The 19,990-nt window shown below is 45.8% G+C and overlaps 1 protein-coding gene across 1 annotated transcript; it reads right to left on the reverse strand.

Annotated features, from left to right (window-relative positions):
* Positions 1-639: 639 nt before the first annotated feature.
* On the reverse strand, positions 640-1,311 carry LOC121171367 (ferritin heavy chain, oocyte isoform-like). The gene has a single exon (XM_041003076.1). It carries the CDS (start codon positions 1,309-1,311, stop codon positions 640-642), a length of 672 nt encoding a protein of 223 aa, XP_040859010.1.
* Between the last annotated feature and the right edge of the window lie 18,679 nt (positions 1,312-19,990).

Here is a 19,990-nt window from a genome sequence, read left to right on the forward strand (position 1 = left end):
CAGGAGGCTAGAACCACAGCACATCTGAAAAAGATAGGCTAAGCCCCAGTCCCCTTAACACTGTGGCCCAAAGTGGGCTTGTCAAAGACCCTCTGCCTACCTCTGCCTCTGTCTCTGGCTACCTAGAAGTAACCAACTTCAACATTTGAGGAAGTCAAATATCCTGAGGTCCAGTGAGCCTCCCTCTATTTGAAGCCCTCTCCAATGCCCTCCCACTCATTTCCTCCCTAGAGGCACCATGTTTATATTATCACCTTCCCACACTGGGTGGCCCCTGACCTCCCACATCACCTCCCACAGTTATAAAGGAAATGAAGGTGTTCTCCAGGAGCCCACGGAAGCCCTACCACCTCCACCACTGGGCATCCTGAGTTACATGCCAACGGGGCAGGTGCGGAGGCAGGCAGAGAAGGAGGCTGGATTCAGGGACCCCAGTTGTAAAGCCGCCTGGGGATCTGTCCTATTTCTCTAGGGGAGGGTTTTGTACACACGAGTCAACCAAACTTGTTTCTGTAAGAACCACGTGAAGTTTATTGTGAACGACGCTCAGACTGAAGGCAAGGGAGGGGTGAACGTGCAACGCCCAAGGCGTCCCTCAGTCCTGGGGTGTCACCCCCGGCCGTGGGGACAGTCCTCCTCTCAGGCGTCCTCCTCGCCCTCGCACAGGGAGAATTTGTCGAAGAGATACTCGGCCATGCGGCTATCCTGGCTGCCCATCCTGCGCAGGTTGGTCAGGTAGTCTCCCAGCTCCTTGAGGTGCTGCACCTGCTGGTGCAGGTAGTGGGTCTCCAGGAAGTGGCGGAGCTCGGGGTCGTCCCTGACAGTGGCCAGCTGGTGCAGGTCCAGGAAGCTCTGGTTGATTCTCTTGGCCAGCTGGAAGGCGCTCTCCATGGCGTGCAGGCCGCTGTCCCAGTGGCTGGGCTGAGGCGCGAGCACTTGGCAGAGCTTGATGCGGCCTCCACGCTGGTTCTGCATTCTGGCCATCTTCTCTGCACGCTCCCTCTCGATCAGCGAGCGCTTCAGGAAGTAGCGGGCGAAGCCCTTGAGTGCCACGTAGTTGCGGTCAAAGTGCAAGGCCATGGCCCGGGTCAGGTGGGACGCAGAGAGCTGCAGCTGGACGTGGACGTCCACTGCAGTCTCACACTCGGGATGGTAGTTGTGGCGCACCTGTGAGTGTGGGGGCGGGGGCGGCAGAGTCAGCGGGGGCACCGCCACCACGAAGTGGAAGGCAGACCCAAGGTTGGCCTCTGGGCACTCCTGCAGTGGGCGGCGGCAGCGCCTGCGGGGCCGAGGTCCTCGAGGAAACCCCATGGTGGACGCCTGGCAGCACAGAGGCTGAGCTTCAGACCAGGAGCCGGAGGTGCGGCCGGCGGGGGGCTTGGCGGTTGCAGGGGGCGCCTGGTGATTGGCTAGGGGACCGGAAGTGGAGGGTGGAGTGTGTTCCAGGAGAGCAGGAGTTGGGGTCACTTGACGTCACAATGTCATGACCCCACGGTTGGATGGGCCTGTGTCACATGAGTCACACTGTCCCGACCCCACGGGAGGATGGGCCTGAGTCACATGAGTTGGACTGTCCCGACCCCACTGTTGGATGGGCCTGAAGTGACACGCCTCATGCCTAATGCCTCCCCCAGGACCCTTCTGAGTCCTTCATTTTGCAACAACATTGCTAGTGGCCAAGCATTTTCCCGGATCTGCCTTGCACTCCTCCTCCAAACACGTGTGTTTTCATCTAGTAAACCCATGTTCTCTTGAAACATTTCGAGACCATGGATGTCTCAGCAGTTGGGGGTTTCTGTTTTGCCCTCCAGGGTGGTAGCTGTTCATCCTGTTCTCCTCACGTTTCTCAAATATGGAGCAAAGCTTTGCTCATTCCTACTTGGAATAAGAAACTCCTTGGATCAGTCTAGGTGATCAGTATGGGTGTGAGCCACAGTATTGTCTCTTTCCCATACAGGCTTCTCCCGGGAATGAAGGGCATGTGTGCTTGGCTGGGGAGTGGGCTTGTGCCTTAGGGACCCCATGCTACAGAGCTGTGTGAGTGCAGGTGGGTGAGGAGCCATCCCAGAAGACAACACCTCGGCACGGGTCCCATCTTACAGCCCTTTGGCCTGTGGCTACCTGTATATGTCTTTAGTTCTGCAGTGTCGCCACCCTTGGCTCTCCTTTGGCTTTTCTCCCTGGCCACAGAATTCACTGTCTTCAAGTGCAGCTTTAGGACATCAAAGGAGGTGAAATACCGCCTACACCTACTGCCCAATATAAGCAGAATGAGGGTCGCTTAAGGCAGGGCCCAGGGCACATGGATCTGCTCTCAGAGCCTGGGATGGCCCCTCTTAGGGACAGTTGACTCTTCTGTTGGGTGTGGATTTTGCTGGCTTGGTCATCGTTGTTTCTCTGCCTGTATGCTCTAGTTGTCTGCTGCAGATGCTTGTTCAATTCTTCTCAATGAGTCAAATGTGTATTTGTAAAAGTGGAACTAAAGGAGGAATGTACTTAGGTAGGAAAAAATTGGAATCTACACATAGTTTTTTCAGAGTACCAACAATTTTTTGAAGACTCTTTGTATGTATATAAGATGCTAAAATTATTTCTTCAAGGATGCTAGTCACCTATTACAATGGAGGATTCAAGAGATAAACGAGAAAATGAAAACAAACACAAAACTTTAGCGTAACTGAGCTTTGCTTGTAATCGATCTGTCAACCCTTTTTGACAGGAACAACAACTAGGGCTGAGCCGGACAGGAGCCAGGAGCTTCCTTTGGGTTTCCCACATTGGTTGCAGGGACCCAAACACTTGGGCCAGCTGCTGCTTTTTCCAGGCCACTTTCAGGGAGCTGAATAGGGACTGGAGAAAGTGGGAAATAAACAGGTGTTCATATAGGATCCTAACATTGCAGATGGTAGCTTTACATGCTATGCCACAATGCTGGACCTGCTTTTCAACGCTCAAATTTTCTGTTAAGGATCTTCTCATTCCAAATAGAATATAATTTGGGAGTATTATGCATCAACAAGAATCACAATTTGCATGGATGTTTTTTATAGGTGTTTTGTTTGTCATTTCTTCAACAAACCAATTATTCAATGCTGTTTGCGTTTTAGATTTTAACTTAAATGAGAGTCAGCAACTTGCTCAATGTCGCACATGGTGGTTGGTGATCAAACCAAGGACAGCCTGACAATATCTGGGTTTGTAGCTACTAATATACATCTTCCTCTTTCCCCCACAGTCTCTCTTCAGATGTAATAGACAGTTCCATGCAACAGATCCTCAATAAATACTGAATTCTATCAGGCACAGAAATGTTTGGTAATGAGATTTAATTTATGAGTCATGCATCATCTTTGTAAATATGGGTCTTCTTCTTCTGTGATTGGACCCCTATTATCTTTCTTTCTCTTTGCAGAGTTGAATATGAAAACTGTCTCAATATTAATTTTCTTTAGTGTGATTGTATGGCTATGTCTAAGCCCAGCTCTGAAGTTCCAGGTGAATTCTGGAGTAAAACAGGTCTTTAGATCTGATTGCCTAGAATTAGATTCTCTAGTGACTACAAGTGCCACCCCTTCCCATTGCCAACCCAATGTTGACACATCAAAACTAAATCCTCCCCACCCCCATCACTTTCACTACAGTCTCCACCTCTTCAGTATCTTCATGTGTTAATACCCTGTCCTAGGGTAAATTGCAAAAATACCATATGCTCCAATTCTCTGCATCTACACCCTTTTAAAGTGACATAATCCCATACCTTAATGAATCTGATTTGCCCAAGTGACTTGCTTTGGCTACACATGACAACAGCAGAGCAGCTCTCAGAACAATGTGCCAGGTGACAATCCTGGTAGACATGGCAGGAGGATTACAGACCACATGCATAACTGAGACCCCCCTAACAAGTTGCCAGTCAGCCATTTGCATCCCATCGTGCAGCTAATTACATATATCAGAAGCAGCTCCAGGTCACCCAGGCTTGGCTGGCCCAAGGCCATAAGTTCTGCCCAGCTAAGCTGAGCCTGAAATGCTGACCCTTAGACTCATGAAGTATCAATGACCGACTAAGAGTTGGGGCAGTTTGCCACACCGCAAAAAGTGACAAGCCGTTTTTTTTCCAAAGCTCCAGTTTCAGTATGAGAATAGCATTCTCTAATGACCAGATAGTATGGAGCCCCATCCCCGCCCTCTATCCCTTATTCTGTACTTTCGAGAGAATTATCTATATCTTGTTCATTTCATTGGTTTTGTCTTTCAGAGTAGACTGCAAAGTCAGGGAAAGCCAGAGAATGCTATGCTCATCACCGAATTTGTAATTCCACAAATCTACTTCATAAAAATATATGGTCCATCTATCTCCAGGTTCCAGACTGGTGAGTGTGTGTGGCATGAGTGCTGGACGCCCAGGCGCATGCACAGACACTTTTTGTCCAACCGCGCAATTTTCCAGTTGGCTTGCTCCGTTGATATTTGACTGCCACCATCTTCCTATAAGGCAAACATTAGATGAGTATGCTGTATAGTGCAGAGGATGAGTTGTCCATGTATAATAGCGGTTCTGAAATAGTAGCTCTCCCACAGAGCAGAAATAATGGTGGTAAGAAGAGTTACAAGATTTGGCATCAACTCAGATGCCTTCAATTTTGTCATTTGGAAATGCATTTTTTGTTGGGCTGAATCTTAGCTGATTACTTCTGTTTAAATAGAAAAGACATCAAAGCACAGGTTTTCTTAAAAATATATAAGTTCTATTTTTATTTGAAAGACAAAGTTACAGAGAGAAGGAGAGAGAGAGAGAGATCTTACATCTGCTGCTTCACTCCTCAAATAGCTACAATGGTTAGAGCTAAGTCAATCCAAAGCCAAGATCCAGAAACTTCTCAATCTTTCATATGGATGCAGTGGCCTGAGGACTTGAGCCACCCTTTGCTGCTTTCCTAGGCTGCAACAGAAATCTGAATCTGAAATGGAGCCACCTGAACTGGAACCAGTGGCCAGGTGGGATGCCAGGGCCACAGGCTGAAACTTAGCATGCTATACCACCATGCTGACCACAAAAGCATAGTTTTTAACAAGGTAGTCCACATAATGTTAGATGAATAATTCCTGTATGGAAGGGGCTCTCCCTAGGGCAGGATTTGTGAACTGACAGGGGAAGCTATAATTACAAGAGAAAAACATTTTATTGCCTGGGCCTGATCTAATTGATTTATTTCCAAAGGGAAAAAAAATTCATGTTTAAAAATACTTTGCATCAAATGGTAATGAATGTTATGATGTCTATCCCAGTACAGTCCTACATGGCAGCCACCATCCATGTGCAACTACTGAGCATGTGAAATGTGGCAATTCAGAGTTCAAGTGGGAGTTGGTGTGATAGCTAAACTGGCTAATCCAATGCTTCAGTGCCTACATTCCATATGGGTGCCAGCTCATATCCCGGCTGCTCCACTTCCCACTCAGCTTCCTGCTCAAGCCTTGGGAAAACAGGATGATGACTCAAGTCTTTGGGCCCCTGCACCAAATTGTGAGACCTGAAAATGTTCTTGACTCTGGATTTCAGATTGGCTTAATTCTGGCCATTGTAGCTATTTGGGAGAGTGAACCAACAGATGGAATCTCTCTCTCTCTGTCTCTCTCTCTTTCCTTTTATTTGTTAAAAAAAAATAGAGAGAATTGAAGTATGCTGTCAGTGTAAAACACACCCTGATTTCAAACACATAACACAAAAGTGAAAAGAAAAAAAATACCTTTATAATGATGTTTGCATTTGATGGAATTTAGAAATGTCATAATATATAGTAAACAATATTAGAGACATACTGTGCTAAATAAAACATACAATAAAATCAATGCCATCGCTTCATTTTCTCTTTAACTGTGGCTGGTGGGACTCTCAGAATGTCCCAGGTGGCCTCCATTTGGAAGCCCGTCAGATGCCTTAAAGCCTGTTGCCATGTGGAAGGCTGCGTGCCCGGACAAGTGCCCGAGCAGCCCAAGCTGCTGCTTGGATGGCCTGCTCCTCCTCTCCTGTCGGGAAGCCTGTCGGCCCTGAGACCAGAACAGGCTCTCCTCCCTCTAGCCGTTGCTCCTGTGTTCACAGGGAGTGTCCTGAGAGTGGGGAATGTTTGCACTGCAGGGGCTCTTCACCTTGGCCACCAGCAAGAACCACCTGGGCAAGGCAGGGAGGGCCATGGAAACAACTGCCTCACCCACCCGCATCGTGTTCCAACAAAACGGAAAGGGGAAAGGGGAAAGGCCTTGCTAAGCCTGCTGTCCACACAGATGCTGAACTCTGGAATAACTGGACACTGAGCTGCCATGCTCAGTCGCTGGGATGCCTCCCCTGCTCCCTTCCTCTGCTCAGAAGGCCACCCCCAGTAATGTGGCATGGCAACAGCATGTGCCCTCATGGCAGAGGTGCCTGGGCCCAGCCAGGCCAGGGCACGTTCCAGTGGGCCACACAGGTTCTACTGCAATGTGCAGCCTGGCCCTGCAGCTGCCCAGGCCTGTCCTCTGCACATGTCCAGGGCCATGGTTGGCTCCCTGCAGGGTGCCCAGCCAGGTGCAGATCACTGGCTTCTGCAGGCCCCAGGAAGTGCACTCTGGTGAGTAGGAGCTGGGTGACACAGGCAAGAGGGGAAAGGCCATTCTCGTGCATTTTGAGATGGGATAACTTCTTGGCTCCCTCTCTTGAGAACATTTGCCGCCTGCTTTACGTGAGTGAGGTCATCGATCTGGACCATAAGCTAGTGGGAGGCAGGAGCAGGGAGGGCCGGCGCTTCGCGCAGACACACAGCTGTGAGATGCCAGCCAGGGCTGTGCATCCAGCTGGGCTGCAGCCTGTGCTCTCAAGGCCGGTCCCTTCCTCTGTCCCGTTCCCTTTGCCCTGCACCCTCCTCCTCTCCTTCAAGGGAGACACTGAGACCCAACAAACCTTCTTAGAGCTGGGTGGCCTGGGAGAGCCACCACTGCCGTGCCTTTTGGATGGAGTTGGATGCAATATTTAGAGGGAAATGAACGAGGAGGGGGGAGATTACAATTGTGTTTAGTATTCATCATTTAGCTCCCCTTCCCCAACAGTGTTTAATCTGTCACTATGAGTTTGTGTTCTTCATGCAGAGTTCTGGGCACTTGCATAGAGCCAGTGCTGCGTGTGTTACAGGGCTCCCGTCCCCACTCCGTGGCCTCCCTCCTCCTGCCTCCAGATCGCTTCCACTCCTCACCTGTCCTGGCCCGTGCATCTGCACAGCTGCTGCAACACTGTGCTGCTTCTGCTTGCTTCCTCCATGGGGGTTTCATTCACGTGTGATCTCCTCGAGGCCAAGCACTGGCAGCTCCACAACCCTCCCAAGGTGGGGAGCCCTTCGTAGGGGCTTGGTGAGTGTCTGTGGCCCGATTCCCTCGGGGAGGTATTGTATGGTCTCCACATCTTTGTCAATATGGCACCTTTCCCTGGTTGCTCACGTCTCAAACCTTTGAAACTTAGTTTAACTTTTGCTTCTCTTATGGATCACATATCGGTATTGGACTCTCGGCAAACTTCTTGGGCTGAAATTTTACCACTCCAGGTTCCTTGCTGAGTGATCTTGGGTTAGGTCTGAAACCTCTCTATGCCCATTTACTCAAATGAGGATGAAAACATAGTTGTAATGTCTCCCACATATCAGCCATAGATATTTCCTTCTAATGAAACTTCATTACCTTCTAATGAAACTTCTGTGGTCTGCTTACTATACCCCGGGATTCATTTACACATGCATGATTTTTTTTAAGTATTAAAATTAAATTTTCTCTCCATTCAGTGAATCTCATTTTTCAAATATGTTTTTTTAACAGATCCCTGGGCTGTCCTATTTTCTCTGACCAGCAGGTGGTGCTGAGTGCTAGGCCGAGGTCAGATGGTTCCCCTACTTGAGCCCTGCTGTGGAAGTGGCTCAAGTTCATTCTCTACCTTGTTTTCTTACTCTGTGCTTGTTGTTTCTTTCCCTCAGTGACCTCCTTTGCTGCCTGCACCATCTCGGTGCGGCCTCTACCCACCGCCTCAGATGTGTGTCTTGTAGAGTTCGCCTATCAGACTTGAGATTGCCATACTGACCAAAATCACACTTTTTTTAGAGTCCTTGCAAAGCTGGGAAAGCTAAGGACTGGGCCACTAAATGTACAACTCTGAAGGAGAGGGACAGATCTATGCAGCTGGCCTGCCAGCCCTGTCCACAGCAAGCCCTGGCAGGCCAGCAAGGTTAGCCATGTGGCTGTCACTGTGTCCTGTCCTGGTGCCAGTCCTTGGCAGCGCAGCTCTCCACCAGCATTACCAACAGGGAAGCCAGACGGGCTTGCCACTCCCAGTAGGCCCAGTGTCAGGACTGCAAAGACTGGCCCAGTTCCCCATGAGCGCTCCCTGGACAGACGTGCATGTCTGCGGCTAGAACTGTGCACTGCATCTCCAGTGGGGAGGACCAGAGCAGAGCAGCTTGTTGTGAGAGTTTTGTTTCAGCTCATGGTTGATGTCACTGGCCTGTAAAATGGGTAGCCATGGAAACCGTTGAAGGCTTGTCCTGGAAGGCCCCACTAGACTCGCATTTCCAGTAACACTTTTGTTCCAGAATGCTTCCAGTTGCAGTAGGAGGCATTGATTCCCAATCAATTTGGTGTACCACAATCAGAATGTATTTTTAAATAAAACAGACTAGAATTGAATACAGTGGAATACTCCACAGAATATTGCACACATGACATATTCCTAGGGAGATTTTTTGTCTCAGGGGACTTTTGTTTTGGCTCTCTACAGCTAAGGGTGTGCTGGGTCAAAATATATAATGTATTCTTGCGATTGGTGATATGGTGTAGTAGGTTAAGCCTCCTCCTGTGGTGTCATCCCCTATGAACACCAGTTTGTACCTAGAATGTTCCACTTCCAACTCGTCTTCCTGTTAAAGGCCTGGGAATGCAGTAAAGGATAGCACAAATCCTTGGGCCCCTATGCCCATGTGGGAGACCTGAAGGAGGCTCCTGGCTCCTGGCTCCTGGCTTATGGCTTTGTACTGGTCCAGCTCTGACCACTGCTGCCATTTGGAATGTGAATCAGCAGATGGAAGATCTGTCTCTCTCTTACTCTCTATTACTTCTACCTTTCAAATAAAAACAAGTAAATCTCTTAAAAATGTATTCTTAGTGTGGCTGTGATAAAAATTAATGCTTGTTAACTGCTGTTAACACAGTTGTCTTCAAGAAAGAGAAAAGGTTTTTTTTTTTTTTTTTTTTTTTTTTTCTTTGGAGGTAGCACTTATAATGGCCAAACACTGGGCCAAATCAAGTAGCCCAGAGATAAACACAACAAGCATGTTTATGCAGTTACATTATTTCATGTTCTACAAATGAGTGAATAAATCATAGCTATGCACAAGAACGTGGGTTACTTAACTAACACACTGAACATAAGAATCAAGACAAAAAATTTTTGTCTGGGAGTTTGACTATGAGCAGATGACAAAAGAAAATTGTAGGGAGAGCCTTCCCAGAGGAGAGGTGGAGCGATGTTTGCAGTGCAAATTCTACAGAAAGCAGGTTGACTTGCTGGAGCAGCGTGGGCAGTACAAGTATGCAGCAGCAAGCAGGGACACCTCTGGTGACTTTTGTAGCCAAGAGCTCCAAGAGGTGCAGTGTTCCTCCAGCGAGGGGACAGGAGACTTTGGCAGCCAGTGTCACTTGCAGATAACACTGTGAGTTCACTTCAGGTGCCCACAGGAACACCTGATGGTTAGCGGGAAGGAAGTACTATGTTTTTTATCACCTGGATAGAGGCTTGCAGCAGCTCTCGCATGCCTCCAATAGGGGATTTTTATTGGAAGGATAAACCCCTGGTCAAACTAACTTTGAGTTTGGCTTGGAGGGGTGACACGGGCGGGGGGAGGCACCTACTTAGCAAGTGAAGTGCTCCCCTCTTCCCACTCTATCACAGGTACCCACACTGAAACTGCCAAGGTGGAGCACTGCCAGGTGGCTGGGTCTGGTAACGCTTGTGCTTCCTGTGGGCAGGGTGGGCTCATGGTGCTGAGAGCAGATCCCCTGCACCTTGTTTGTGGGATCCTGGTGTTCAGTGACTGTGGAGATTGCCTTGTATTTCATTACTGGGACTGCACATTAGGGCTTGGGGTGGGTCTGGGCCTCCGGACCGTCGCAGTGTCTGGTTTCAGAGGCTCCGGGTTCTCTGAGTTCCTGGAGTGAGTTCCATGCTCACATGAGAATCACACAGATCCTTCATATGATGCGCATACCTCCATGGGTGGGGTGTGTAGACACCGCGGGCTCACCCTGGGCACTGATCATATTGTCAAAGAGGATGGTGAGTGAGGCTGTGATCACACCACATATGATTTGTTTGCAGATGGTTGTGACTGAAAATACTAATCATCTAATAACCCTGCTAGGTCTGTAGATTGTCCGGACAGCTCTTCTGATCTGCAGCAGGCCCACTCTGTTACAAATCACAGTTGCCTCTCAAACCCAGGGTTCACCTGTTAAACATTTACTAGCACACCTTTGTGTATGTGCCTTGTATTTCATTACTGAATCCCGATTTTCTTTAAACCTCTGCAAGAACGTTCAAACTCTGCCCTAGGGGTTGGCATTCTGAGGGGGAGGGAGGTAAAGGGGTTCAATCTGCAAATAGGAACTTCGATGTCCAGTGGATGCACACATTTCTGCAATAATATTTCTATGAACTGGCTTAATTATAAAAGGCATATGTGGGTGCGTGTGAACAAAACTCTAGTACTTATTTAGCCTTCATAGGTGCTGCTCTGGAAATGTGTCAGTCACTAGCCAGTCAGTCTGCTGAATTCTTTAGTACTTGAGAAGTTCATCACTGAGTCTGAAGAAAAGAAGATGAAATGTTTATTGACTTGGATCCAGGGCTGCCGGAGCAAGAGTGCAAACATGAGATGCTTCTAGCAGTGTGACCAGTGGTAGTGATGGAAAGACTTGGGAGAGTTTAAAATTCACTGTACTGCCCGTATTTATTTCTACCTAGAGCTCTCCTTGGAAGTCACCTGGGCTTTGAGGCACCACAAGTTCCCTCAATCCTTGTCTGTTAAACACCCCTGTTTTTCTAGCCTTCCTATCAATTCTTTTTAAGATTTATTTGCTTTTATTGCAAATATATATATACATATATATATATATGCAGATATATAGAGAGAGGAAAAGAGACAGAGAAGATCTATGTGATGATTCACTCCCCAAGTGATCACCATGGCCGGAACTGTGCCGATCTAAAGCCAAGAGCCAGGAGCTCTTCCAGGTCCCCCACACAGGTGCAGGATCCCAAGGCTTTGGGCCATCCTCGACTGCCTTCCCAGGTACATTAGCAGGGAGCTGGATTGGAAGTGGAATAGCCAAGACTGGAACGCTGGTTCCAGTCTGTGGAATGCCAGTTTAATCTCCTATACCACTGTACTGGTCCCTGATCTTCTAGGAAACTTTACCTTAAAAGTGCTGGCATCATCATGTTTTGATCTGCTATGTAGGCGATATAACAGTGACTATGTTTGATTAGTATCCGGGCTTCTAAAATGGCCAGGTTTTGTCTGCTTGTAATGTTACCAGAAAGCAGAACTCTGGATATTTCTCTTATTTTTGTTCTTTCTTTTCTTGTAACAAAGCAAATGCAAATATGTTTTGTCATAAGGTATTTCTGGTTTTTGAGAAAAACTCCGGAAGGACTTTTGTTTTCTTGAAGGGCTTTTGTAAAGGAGTTCTACTGCTAAGCGCACGCTCACTGCACTTTTCTTTAGCATATGTGATTGCAATTTTTCACTCTTGGTAATTGGAGTGCATAAAATCTGCATCTTGCTCACATTCAGATGAATTTTCTTCATCTGTGGTACTTTAATAGTTTTACATTCTACAAAATCAGCCATTCCAACCAATTCTATTTCATACTTTTCCCATCCAAAAAGAAAATGTGCATTATTGCTTGTAGTGGCAGAGACTGCATTACAATTTTTCTCTTGACAGAGTTTGCGTTTTTGACATCTTGTTTCTCTTCCATTATCAAACTCTTCCAGTGTAATTGTGACAGGACACTTTTCTTATCTTGATATGGCCACTGCCCTACCACTTTACATGTGGGATGCATTGTTTCAATGGCAAAAGGGACATTCCTGGAAAGCCATTGGTATTTATATAAGAATAAGCCATGATGGCTCAATGGCTAAATCCTCCCTTCACAAGCATCAGGAGCCCATAGGGGCACCAGTTTATGTCCTGGCTGTAACACTTCCCATTCATCTCCCTGCTTATGTCCTGGGAAAGCAATGGGGGCTATCCCAAGGTCTTGGGACCCTGCACCCGTGTGAGAGATCTGGAGGAAGCTCCTGGCTTCTGCCTTCAAATCAGCTCAGCCCCAACCATTGCTAATACTTGGGGTGTGAACTGGTGGATGGATGAAAGACTTTTCTCTCTGTCTCTCCTCTCTATAAATCTGATCTGTCTTCCAAATAAAAATAAATAAATCTACTAAAAAAAGAGTAAGTCATAATATCCTAATTAAATTCAGAAGATTCTGTTAACCACACAGTAATGCTCCACTAAAAAAATCCACAGTCCTGGGGCTGCTTTTGTGGACTAGCAAGCTAAGCTTCTGCCTGGGATGCTGGCATCCTGTATGGGCATTCATGCAAGTCCTTGTTGCTCCATTTCCTTTTCTTTTTTTTTTTAAATAATAAGTTCATTTTTTTTTTTAAAGATTTATTTTTATTATTTTCTCATTGGAAAGGCGGATATACAGAGAGGAGAGACAGAGAGGAAGATCTTCCATCCGATGATTCACTCCCCAAGTGAGCGCAACGGGCCGATGCTATGCCGATCCGAAGCCAGGAGCCTCTTCCGGGTCTCCCACGCGGGTGCAGGTTCCCAAAGCTTTTTGGGCCGTCCTCGACTGCTTTCCCAGGCCACAGGCAGGGAGCTGGAAGGGAAGCGGGGCTGCCGGGACTAGAACCGGCGCCCATATGGGATCCCGGGCGTGCAAGGCGAGGACTTAACCACTTGCGCCACCGCGCCGGGCCCAATAAGTTCATTTTTGACGATGTTCGGTTACTTTGTGTCTGGTCCAGCTCCCTGCTAATGCACCTGGGAAATTAGCAGAAGATGACCCAAGTCCTTGGACCCCTGCACCCAAGTGGAAAAAACTCCAAGCTCCTGACTTTGATTTTGCCTAGCCCTGGCTATTGTGGTTGGCCATCTGGAGAATGAACCAATGGGTGGAAGATTCTCTCTCCATCTCTGCTCTCTGTAAAATCTTGTTTTCAAACAAACACATAAACAAAATAAATAAACCTTAAAAAAAATCACCATAGCCCTACTTTTTGCTTATGTCATTCCTGAGATCATCCAAGACCTTGATTTGGGGAGGGGGATGGGTCTGGAGGGAGCTGTTAACACTGCTAGGGACAATCAGGTGTAAAGCTTCATTTGCTGCTTCTTGATGTGAGACTTTTCTTCAGAAAATTAGTTTCCAAATGTGTCAACATCACTGGCTGAATGCTTTTCCTTGCTTCATTGGTTGCTATTATCATATAGTAAGTTCAAATAATGAATCCCTTTCTGGACTCTAGTATATATGTGTTGACCTTTATCATCATCACATTGCTTTATTTGGCTTTGTAAATGGTATTGTAATATAGCATGTTAAATAATAGAGTAGAAGCTTCCACTATACTGTTTAAAATAAATATTTTAAACAACTTATCAAGACCTGGGGAAAATTCTGCCTAGGATTTTGATTGAAATTGCAATGAATTAAATCAAACCATCGATTTTGTTAAGTATTTATTTCATGTTCAAAGATAGCATTACAGAGAGAGAGAGAGAGAGGAGAGAGAGAGAGAGAGATCTTGCATTTGCTGGCTCACTCCCCAAATGGCCAGAATGGCCAGAGCTGAGCTGATCCAAAGCCAGGAGCCAGGAGCTTCTGCAGGGAGCCAAGAGCTTCTTCAGGATCTCCCACCCGGGTGCAGGGTCCCCAAAGCTTTGGGTCATCCTCTACTGCTTTCCCAGGTCACAAGTAGGGAGCTGGATGGGAAGTGGAGCAACTGAGACATGAATGATGCTTGTAGGGGATCCCTGTGCTTGCAAGGTGTCAGCACCATTTTTTTCCATCCTTGTTGCTTTTTGTTCTCACTTTGTAACTAAAATCACTATTTAAAAAATATATATATTTATGGGCCCGGCGCGGTGGCGCAAGTGGTTAAGTCCTCGCCTTGCACGCCCGGGATCCCATATGGGCGCCGGTTCTAATCCCGGCAGCCCTGCTTCCCTTCCAGCTCCCTGCCTGTGGCCTGGGAAAGCAGTCGAGGACGGCCCAAAGCTTTGGGAACCTGCACCCGCGTGGGAGACCTGGAAGAGGCTCCTGGCTTCGGATCGGCATAGTATCGGCCCGTTGCGGCTCACTTGGGGAGTGAATCATCGGACGGAAGATCTTCCTCTCTGTATCTCCTCTCTGTATATCCGCCTCTCCAATAAAAAAAAATAATAAAAATAAATCTTTAAAATATATATATATATATTTAAATAAGTAAATAAACAATAAATATATATTTATTTTGAAAGACAGAGAGAGAGAGAGAGAGAGAACTCTTATCTGCTAGTCCCCCTGCCCATGCCTGAAGTACCTGGGGTTGGATCAGGCTGAACATGGGAGTCAGCAACCCAATGGAGATCTCAACCGTGGGTGATAGGGCCCCAAGTCCCTGAACCATCACTGCTGTCTCCCAGAGTTCCCACTGTCAGGAAGCTGGAGTCCTGAGTCAGGTACTGAACCTACATAACCCTGATGTGGAGCTTGACATCTACGCCAAACATCAGCTCCTAAAATCAGTGTTTTTACAGCACTTAAACGAAGCCTCAGACTAAAGCCAAAAGCAAAGCATTGGCTTTATTGATCACTTTTGAGAATTTTCTCATCGACCACATGTTTGTATGCTATTTCCTTTTTCTCATGTATTTTCCACATGTTACTTTGAGAATTTTCTATAGTCTGTTCTTTTGCTTACTCTTTAGGAAACCTATCAGCAGTTTACTATTTGCAATTTATCCTAGTCTATGTATTATGGTAGGATTGTTTGGCTTCATTTTCTAGCTCATTAATTTGCTCTTGAACAATACCTCCTGCTATTCATTCCGTTTGTTGAACATTTTTTAAATTTTACAATCAGTATTTTAGTATTATGATTTTGGGTTTATTACTTCTGTGGATGTAGTATAACTTTGGGAATATTAATCATACTTATTCTAAAAATCTATTATTCCTCTACTAACACTTCATTTTGGTAATAAGAGGGTTATGGCATATAAAACAATCTTTTTGAAATATTCTAACTTGTAGAAATGTTGCAGCCTAATTTCTTTTGAGGGTAGGTAATTTCAAAAGTAACAATAATTTCAAAAGTAACAATCTCATTGTTCAAGAAAAACATCCCACCTTAAATAGCATCAGTGAAAAAATGAAACAAGAATCTTCACTTCTAAAAAATTCTCTCGAAAGAAATCACTAAACGCAAAATAAATTTCTGAAAAGACCTTGACCCGTCACCATGGGAACGTAAAGAAAGCCTTTTGAGAGCAGCAAGTTCCAAAGGCCCCAGTCTCACAAAATCTTTTGACAATGGCCACGGTTAGTGGATGGCATAAAGTCTTAAAATTCAATACATTCCAAGAATAAAGAGAAATGGCTTTCTGACCTGAGTTACTGTAAAATATAAATGTCTTCCTTTAGTAAATGATGTGCCTGATTGGAAGAAAACTTATCCCCAGTGCCTCTACATCAGGAAGACTGTCATATGTTACTGAACTAAGACCAACAGAGACCTCCAGTGGCCAAGTACAGATGTGAACTCTTCTCCCCCAAACCCTAAACACCACAAAGAAACTTAGAAATATTTAGATGGTGATGGTTTACACGTAATGTACCAACTGTGCACAAAGTCCTGTTTTAATACTTAAACATTACTAATTAATTTAGTGCTCTGAGGTATCTAGTAGAAGTGACAGTTTAATGATTCCTATTTTACCCATGAAAAAAACTGAGGCACAGAAAAATCAAATAACATTGTTTTGTTCACCCCCCCCCCCCAAGAGTAAGTGCTTAATGTGGTATTCTATTGCAGTCACTTTGAGGCGAAATGTGCACTAAATCAAAGTACTTCTCCAAAATGAGAAAAATGAGAATGATCTTCACTCAGCTTTTATTCTGAAATACCCTTAAATATATGTGAACCCCATACTCCCTCAAAAATAGAAGTGAATGTTGACACAGACAGATAATATCTGAAACAGAAGCTGCAGAGTCTCTCAAAGCAAAGAGAGAGAGAGAGAGAGAGAGAGAGAGAGAGAGAGAGAAAGGCATATTGAAACCAATCAATTTAGATCAAGCAATGTAAAACAAACAAACAGACAAACAAAAAACACCTTTGGGGGGCTGGTGTTGTGGCACACTAGGCTAAGCCACCACTTCAAACTCCTACATTCCATACTGAATACCCAGTTAGAGTCTCTGCTACTCTGCTTCCACCCCAGCTTCTTGCTAATGTGCCTTGGAAGGCAGTCCAAGTGCTCGGGTCCTTGTCACCTGTGCGGGAGGCCTGGGCAGGGGTCCTGTAGCTTGTCTTCAGCTTCTTCCAGCCCCAGGTTAGTGCAGGCATTTGGGGAATGAATCAGTGGGACGGGAGATTTCTCGCTGTCTTTGTCTCTCCCGCTCTGTGTGTGTTTGTGTGTGTATCTCTTTCTGTCTGATTCTTCCAAATAAATAAACAGCAGTTTATGGAAAATGAACCAAAAGTTCATCTTCGTTTTTAAGAAAATGTTAAAGTTCAGTCATAGGGAAATGTGAAAGTCACCTGCTTCCTAAAATAATCTCTTCTATGTGTCACAGATTTTAAACTTGCTCCATCAATGACCAGGCACTAAGGTTCAAACCCTAGATCCTATGTATTTTTCCTGACATGACATTCCTCAGATCCTTTCATGAGCTAATCATGTGGATTTACCCCCAATCCATGTGGAATTCATGTCTCTTCAGTATGGTAGGCATGGATGGCAGTAAAGCGTGATGAATCTCTCACCTGGATTGACTCCAATGTCTCCAGCTGATTTCTATATGCAATTCATCTGCCAGCACCTACATTCTTCAAGCAGTCACTGACTTAACATCCAGGTGCATTTATTATCATAAAATTCAATATTATTAAGTGGAACATTTGGCAGTAACTTAATTTTTTTTCCCATCTTTCTATTGAGGTATTTTTTTACCATGCTACTTTCTTGGAATAAATGGAACTATTAAGGGGGATAAAAAACCCAAGTGCAACTTTCATCAGGGCAATATGCAAGAAATCACCCATGTCCGCAGTGTAGCCAGATTAAGGCTGATTTCTTGTTGCAGAGAGAGAGAGAAAGTACTGGACACCAGATTTAAATTTGACTAGGGTTTAACCCTGTTTCCACAAGCATGAAAAAATCAAATGGGGACCTATATAATTTCAAGAACCACATAAGTTTATTGTAAACATCACTCAAATTGGAAGGAAGAAACTGAAGTAAACGTGTGAAACACAATGAACCCAGTCCTGGGGTGGCTTCCCATGGCCCTGGGTCATTCTCACTTCAGCTAGCCTTGTTGCCTTGGCCCAGGGTGAGTTTGTCAAAAAGATACTCGATGGTGTCACTGTTTGGTCAGGTAGTCTCCCAGCTGGTTGAAATGCTGGACCTGCTAGTGCAGGTAGTGGGTCTCCAGGAAGTGGCGGAGCTTGGGGCTGCCCCTGACAGTGGCCAGCTGATGCAGGGAGGCTCTGGTTGATGCACTTGGCCAGGTTGAACATGTTCCCCATCTCGTTGAGGCCTCTCTTCCAGTGCTTGTGCTCTCAGAACCTGGGAACTCTGCACTGGCTCTGCATTCTTGCCTTCTATTCAGCATGCTCCCTCTCAGTCAGTAAGAGCTTCAGGAAGTGGTGGGGGAGGCCCTTGAGCACCACGTCATCGCAGTCAAAGTAGAAAGCCATGGACAGAGCCGTGAAAGAGATGGAGAGCTGCAGCTGGATGATCTATGGATGGCAGCCTCACAGTCAGGGTGATGGTTCTGGTGCACTTGATAGGGCATGGCCACAGCCATAGTGAGTGTGAGCACAGTGAACAACGAAGTGAAAGCAGTGAAAGTTTGTGGGTTGAGTGGTCAGTAGCGGTGGGGTAAGGTTCCTTGCCGTGATCCTGGGCAAGCCAGTGGATGGCAGAGACCTCATTTTGGACCAGAAGTTTGGCATCAGTTACTTGTCATTGGCTTTACAAGGGCACAGGATGTGGGCTATGGCAAAATGGCTGAGAGGACCTGTAGGAAGACAGCTGATTAGGAGAGGGCAATGAGAAATCTTGCCGGTGTAGTGCCATAGTCAGCTCTAATCCTGTGACCACACTCCAGGAATTCAGGGAAAGGTCCTGAAGCAGTTGATCAGGAAAGGCATAGGCCAGGACCTCCCTAAGCCTCACGTTTGGATAACAAATCAACGACAGGTGTTTCCTCTTGCAGGCATGGGTACAGGAACTCCCATATCCTCCAGCTTAGACAACAGATCAAAGAGAGGTGCCTGTTAGAACATATTGTTTATTGGTAACCTCCCTCTTGCTGTTAACATGCAAATCACATTCTGCTTCCAAACCTTCTTACTTTTGTCTACGTGACCCTCAGTCTTTAAAAATCCTTTGCTGTTAATAACTTTGGCTATTGACCATCAGTCAGTAGTCTGTGTGCGATTATTGGCTCCCTGCACCAAGGCCCTCGTTGCTAGACAGCAAACAGGGCTGTCTGAGAAAGCAGGGTTTGGCGAGGGAGGGCAGAAGGTCCAGTAGGTAACTGGAAGGGCCAGAGGCAGCACATCCCCAACCCTGCCCCGGTTGCCTGCCAGGTGGTATCACCTTGTGAATTTTTAAATTTGATAGCAACACTCCCAATACCAGAATTAATTTTACTTACTCATCATGATCTCCTCTTCACTTTCCTTAAAAATGGGTCAAACTCTTTTGCATTCCTATTTGGAGTGAAAACCTCCTTGGATTAGACTGGGTGTTCAGTATGGTCTCCAGAGGTGATGTTCCCTTCACATGTAGGCTTCTCTCATGAAAGAGGGCAGATGTAAAATGGTTGTGAGACTTCTCGTGCTTTGTGGTTGGAGCTTGCATGTGGGTTAGCAACTATCTCAGATGACAAAGTCTTGGTATTCTCTGATGTAGGAAGTTTTTGGTGGATCTAACTTCTAGCTATGTGTGTACTTTATTTTTGTCCTAGGATTTCTGATGTGCTCTGAAACTTAATTCTTTGTTTAAACCAGATTTTTCCACTTGGCTAGGAATGTGGTTTGCAATATCCAGAAGTTTACAACATCAGCACTAAAATAGGGATCTTTTTTCTAACACCAATCTAAACAGTCCTCAGTGTTCATTTTAGAGTACTCAAAAAATAACTCCTATATCCTTCATTCTGAATTTAGAACTAATTAATAGGTATAGGAGTAAGCTCATTAAAAATAGGCCAAATGGGTCTGGCACAGTAGCCTAGCAGCTAAAATCCTCATCTTGAACACCAGGATTCCATACAGGTGCTGGTTCTAATCCCAGCAGCCCACTTGGGGAGTGAATTATCAGACAGAAGTTCTTCCTGTCTGTCTCTCCTCCTCTCTGTATATCTGACTTTGCAAACAATAAATAAATCTTTAAAAAAATAGGCCAGATGGATATGCTAAGATATTTCAATAATATGCTTAGATATTTCATAATTTCAATGAAAAATGATGTTCACAAGCCACATTTCCTTTCTCTCTTTTGTAATAATAAATTCGTTTTATTTTTGATGATATTTACATAGCAGAGGGATGCATATCCATGTGGATCACCGATTAGGGTGGCAAAGGTCGAGGAATGGGGGAAAATGGATGATGCAACTGCC

The sequence above is a fragment of the Ochotona curzoniae genome, unplaced genomic scaffold (assembly GCF_017591425.1).
Source record: "Ochotona curzoniae isolate NIBS_2020 unplaced genomic scaffold, NIBS_Ocur_1.0 contig_1274, whole genome shotgun sequence".
In the NCBI taxonomy this organism is placed as follows: Eukaryota; Metazoa; Chordata; class Mammalia; order Lagomorpha; family Ochotonidae; genus Ochotona; species Ochotona curzoniae.

What these genes read in the sequence shown, in the direction of transcription:
- LOC121171367 (XM_041003076.1), bottom strand. Translation starts at nt 1,311, where the DNA reads ATGGGGTTTCCTCGAGGACCTCGGCCCCGCAGGCGCTGCCGCCGCCCA.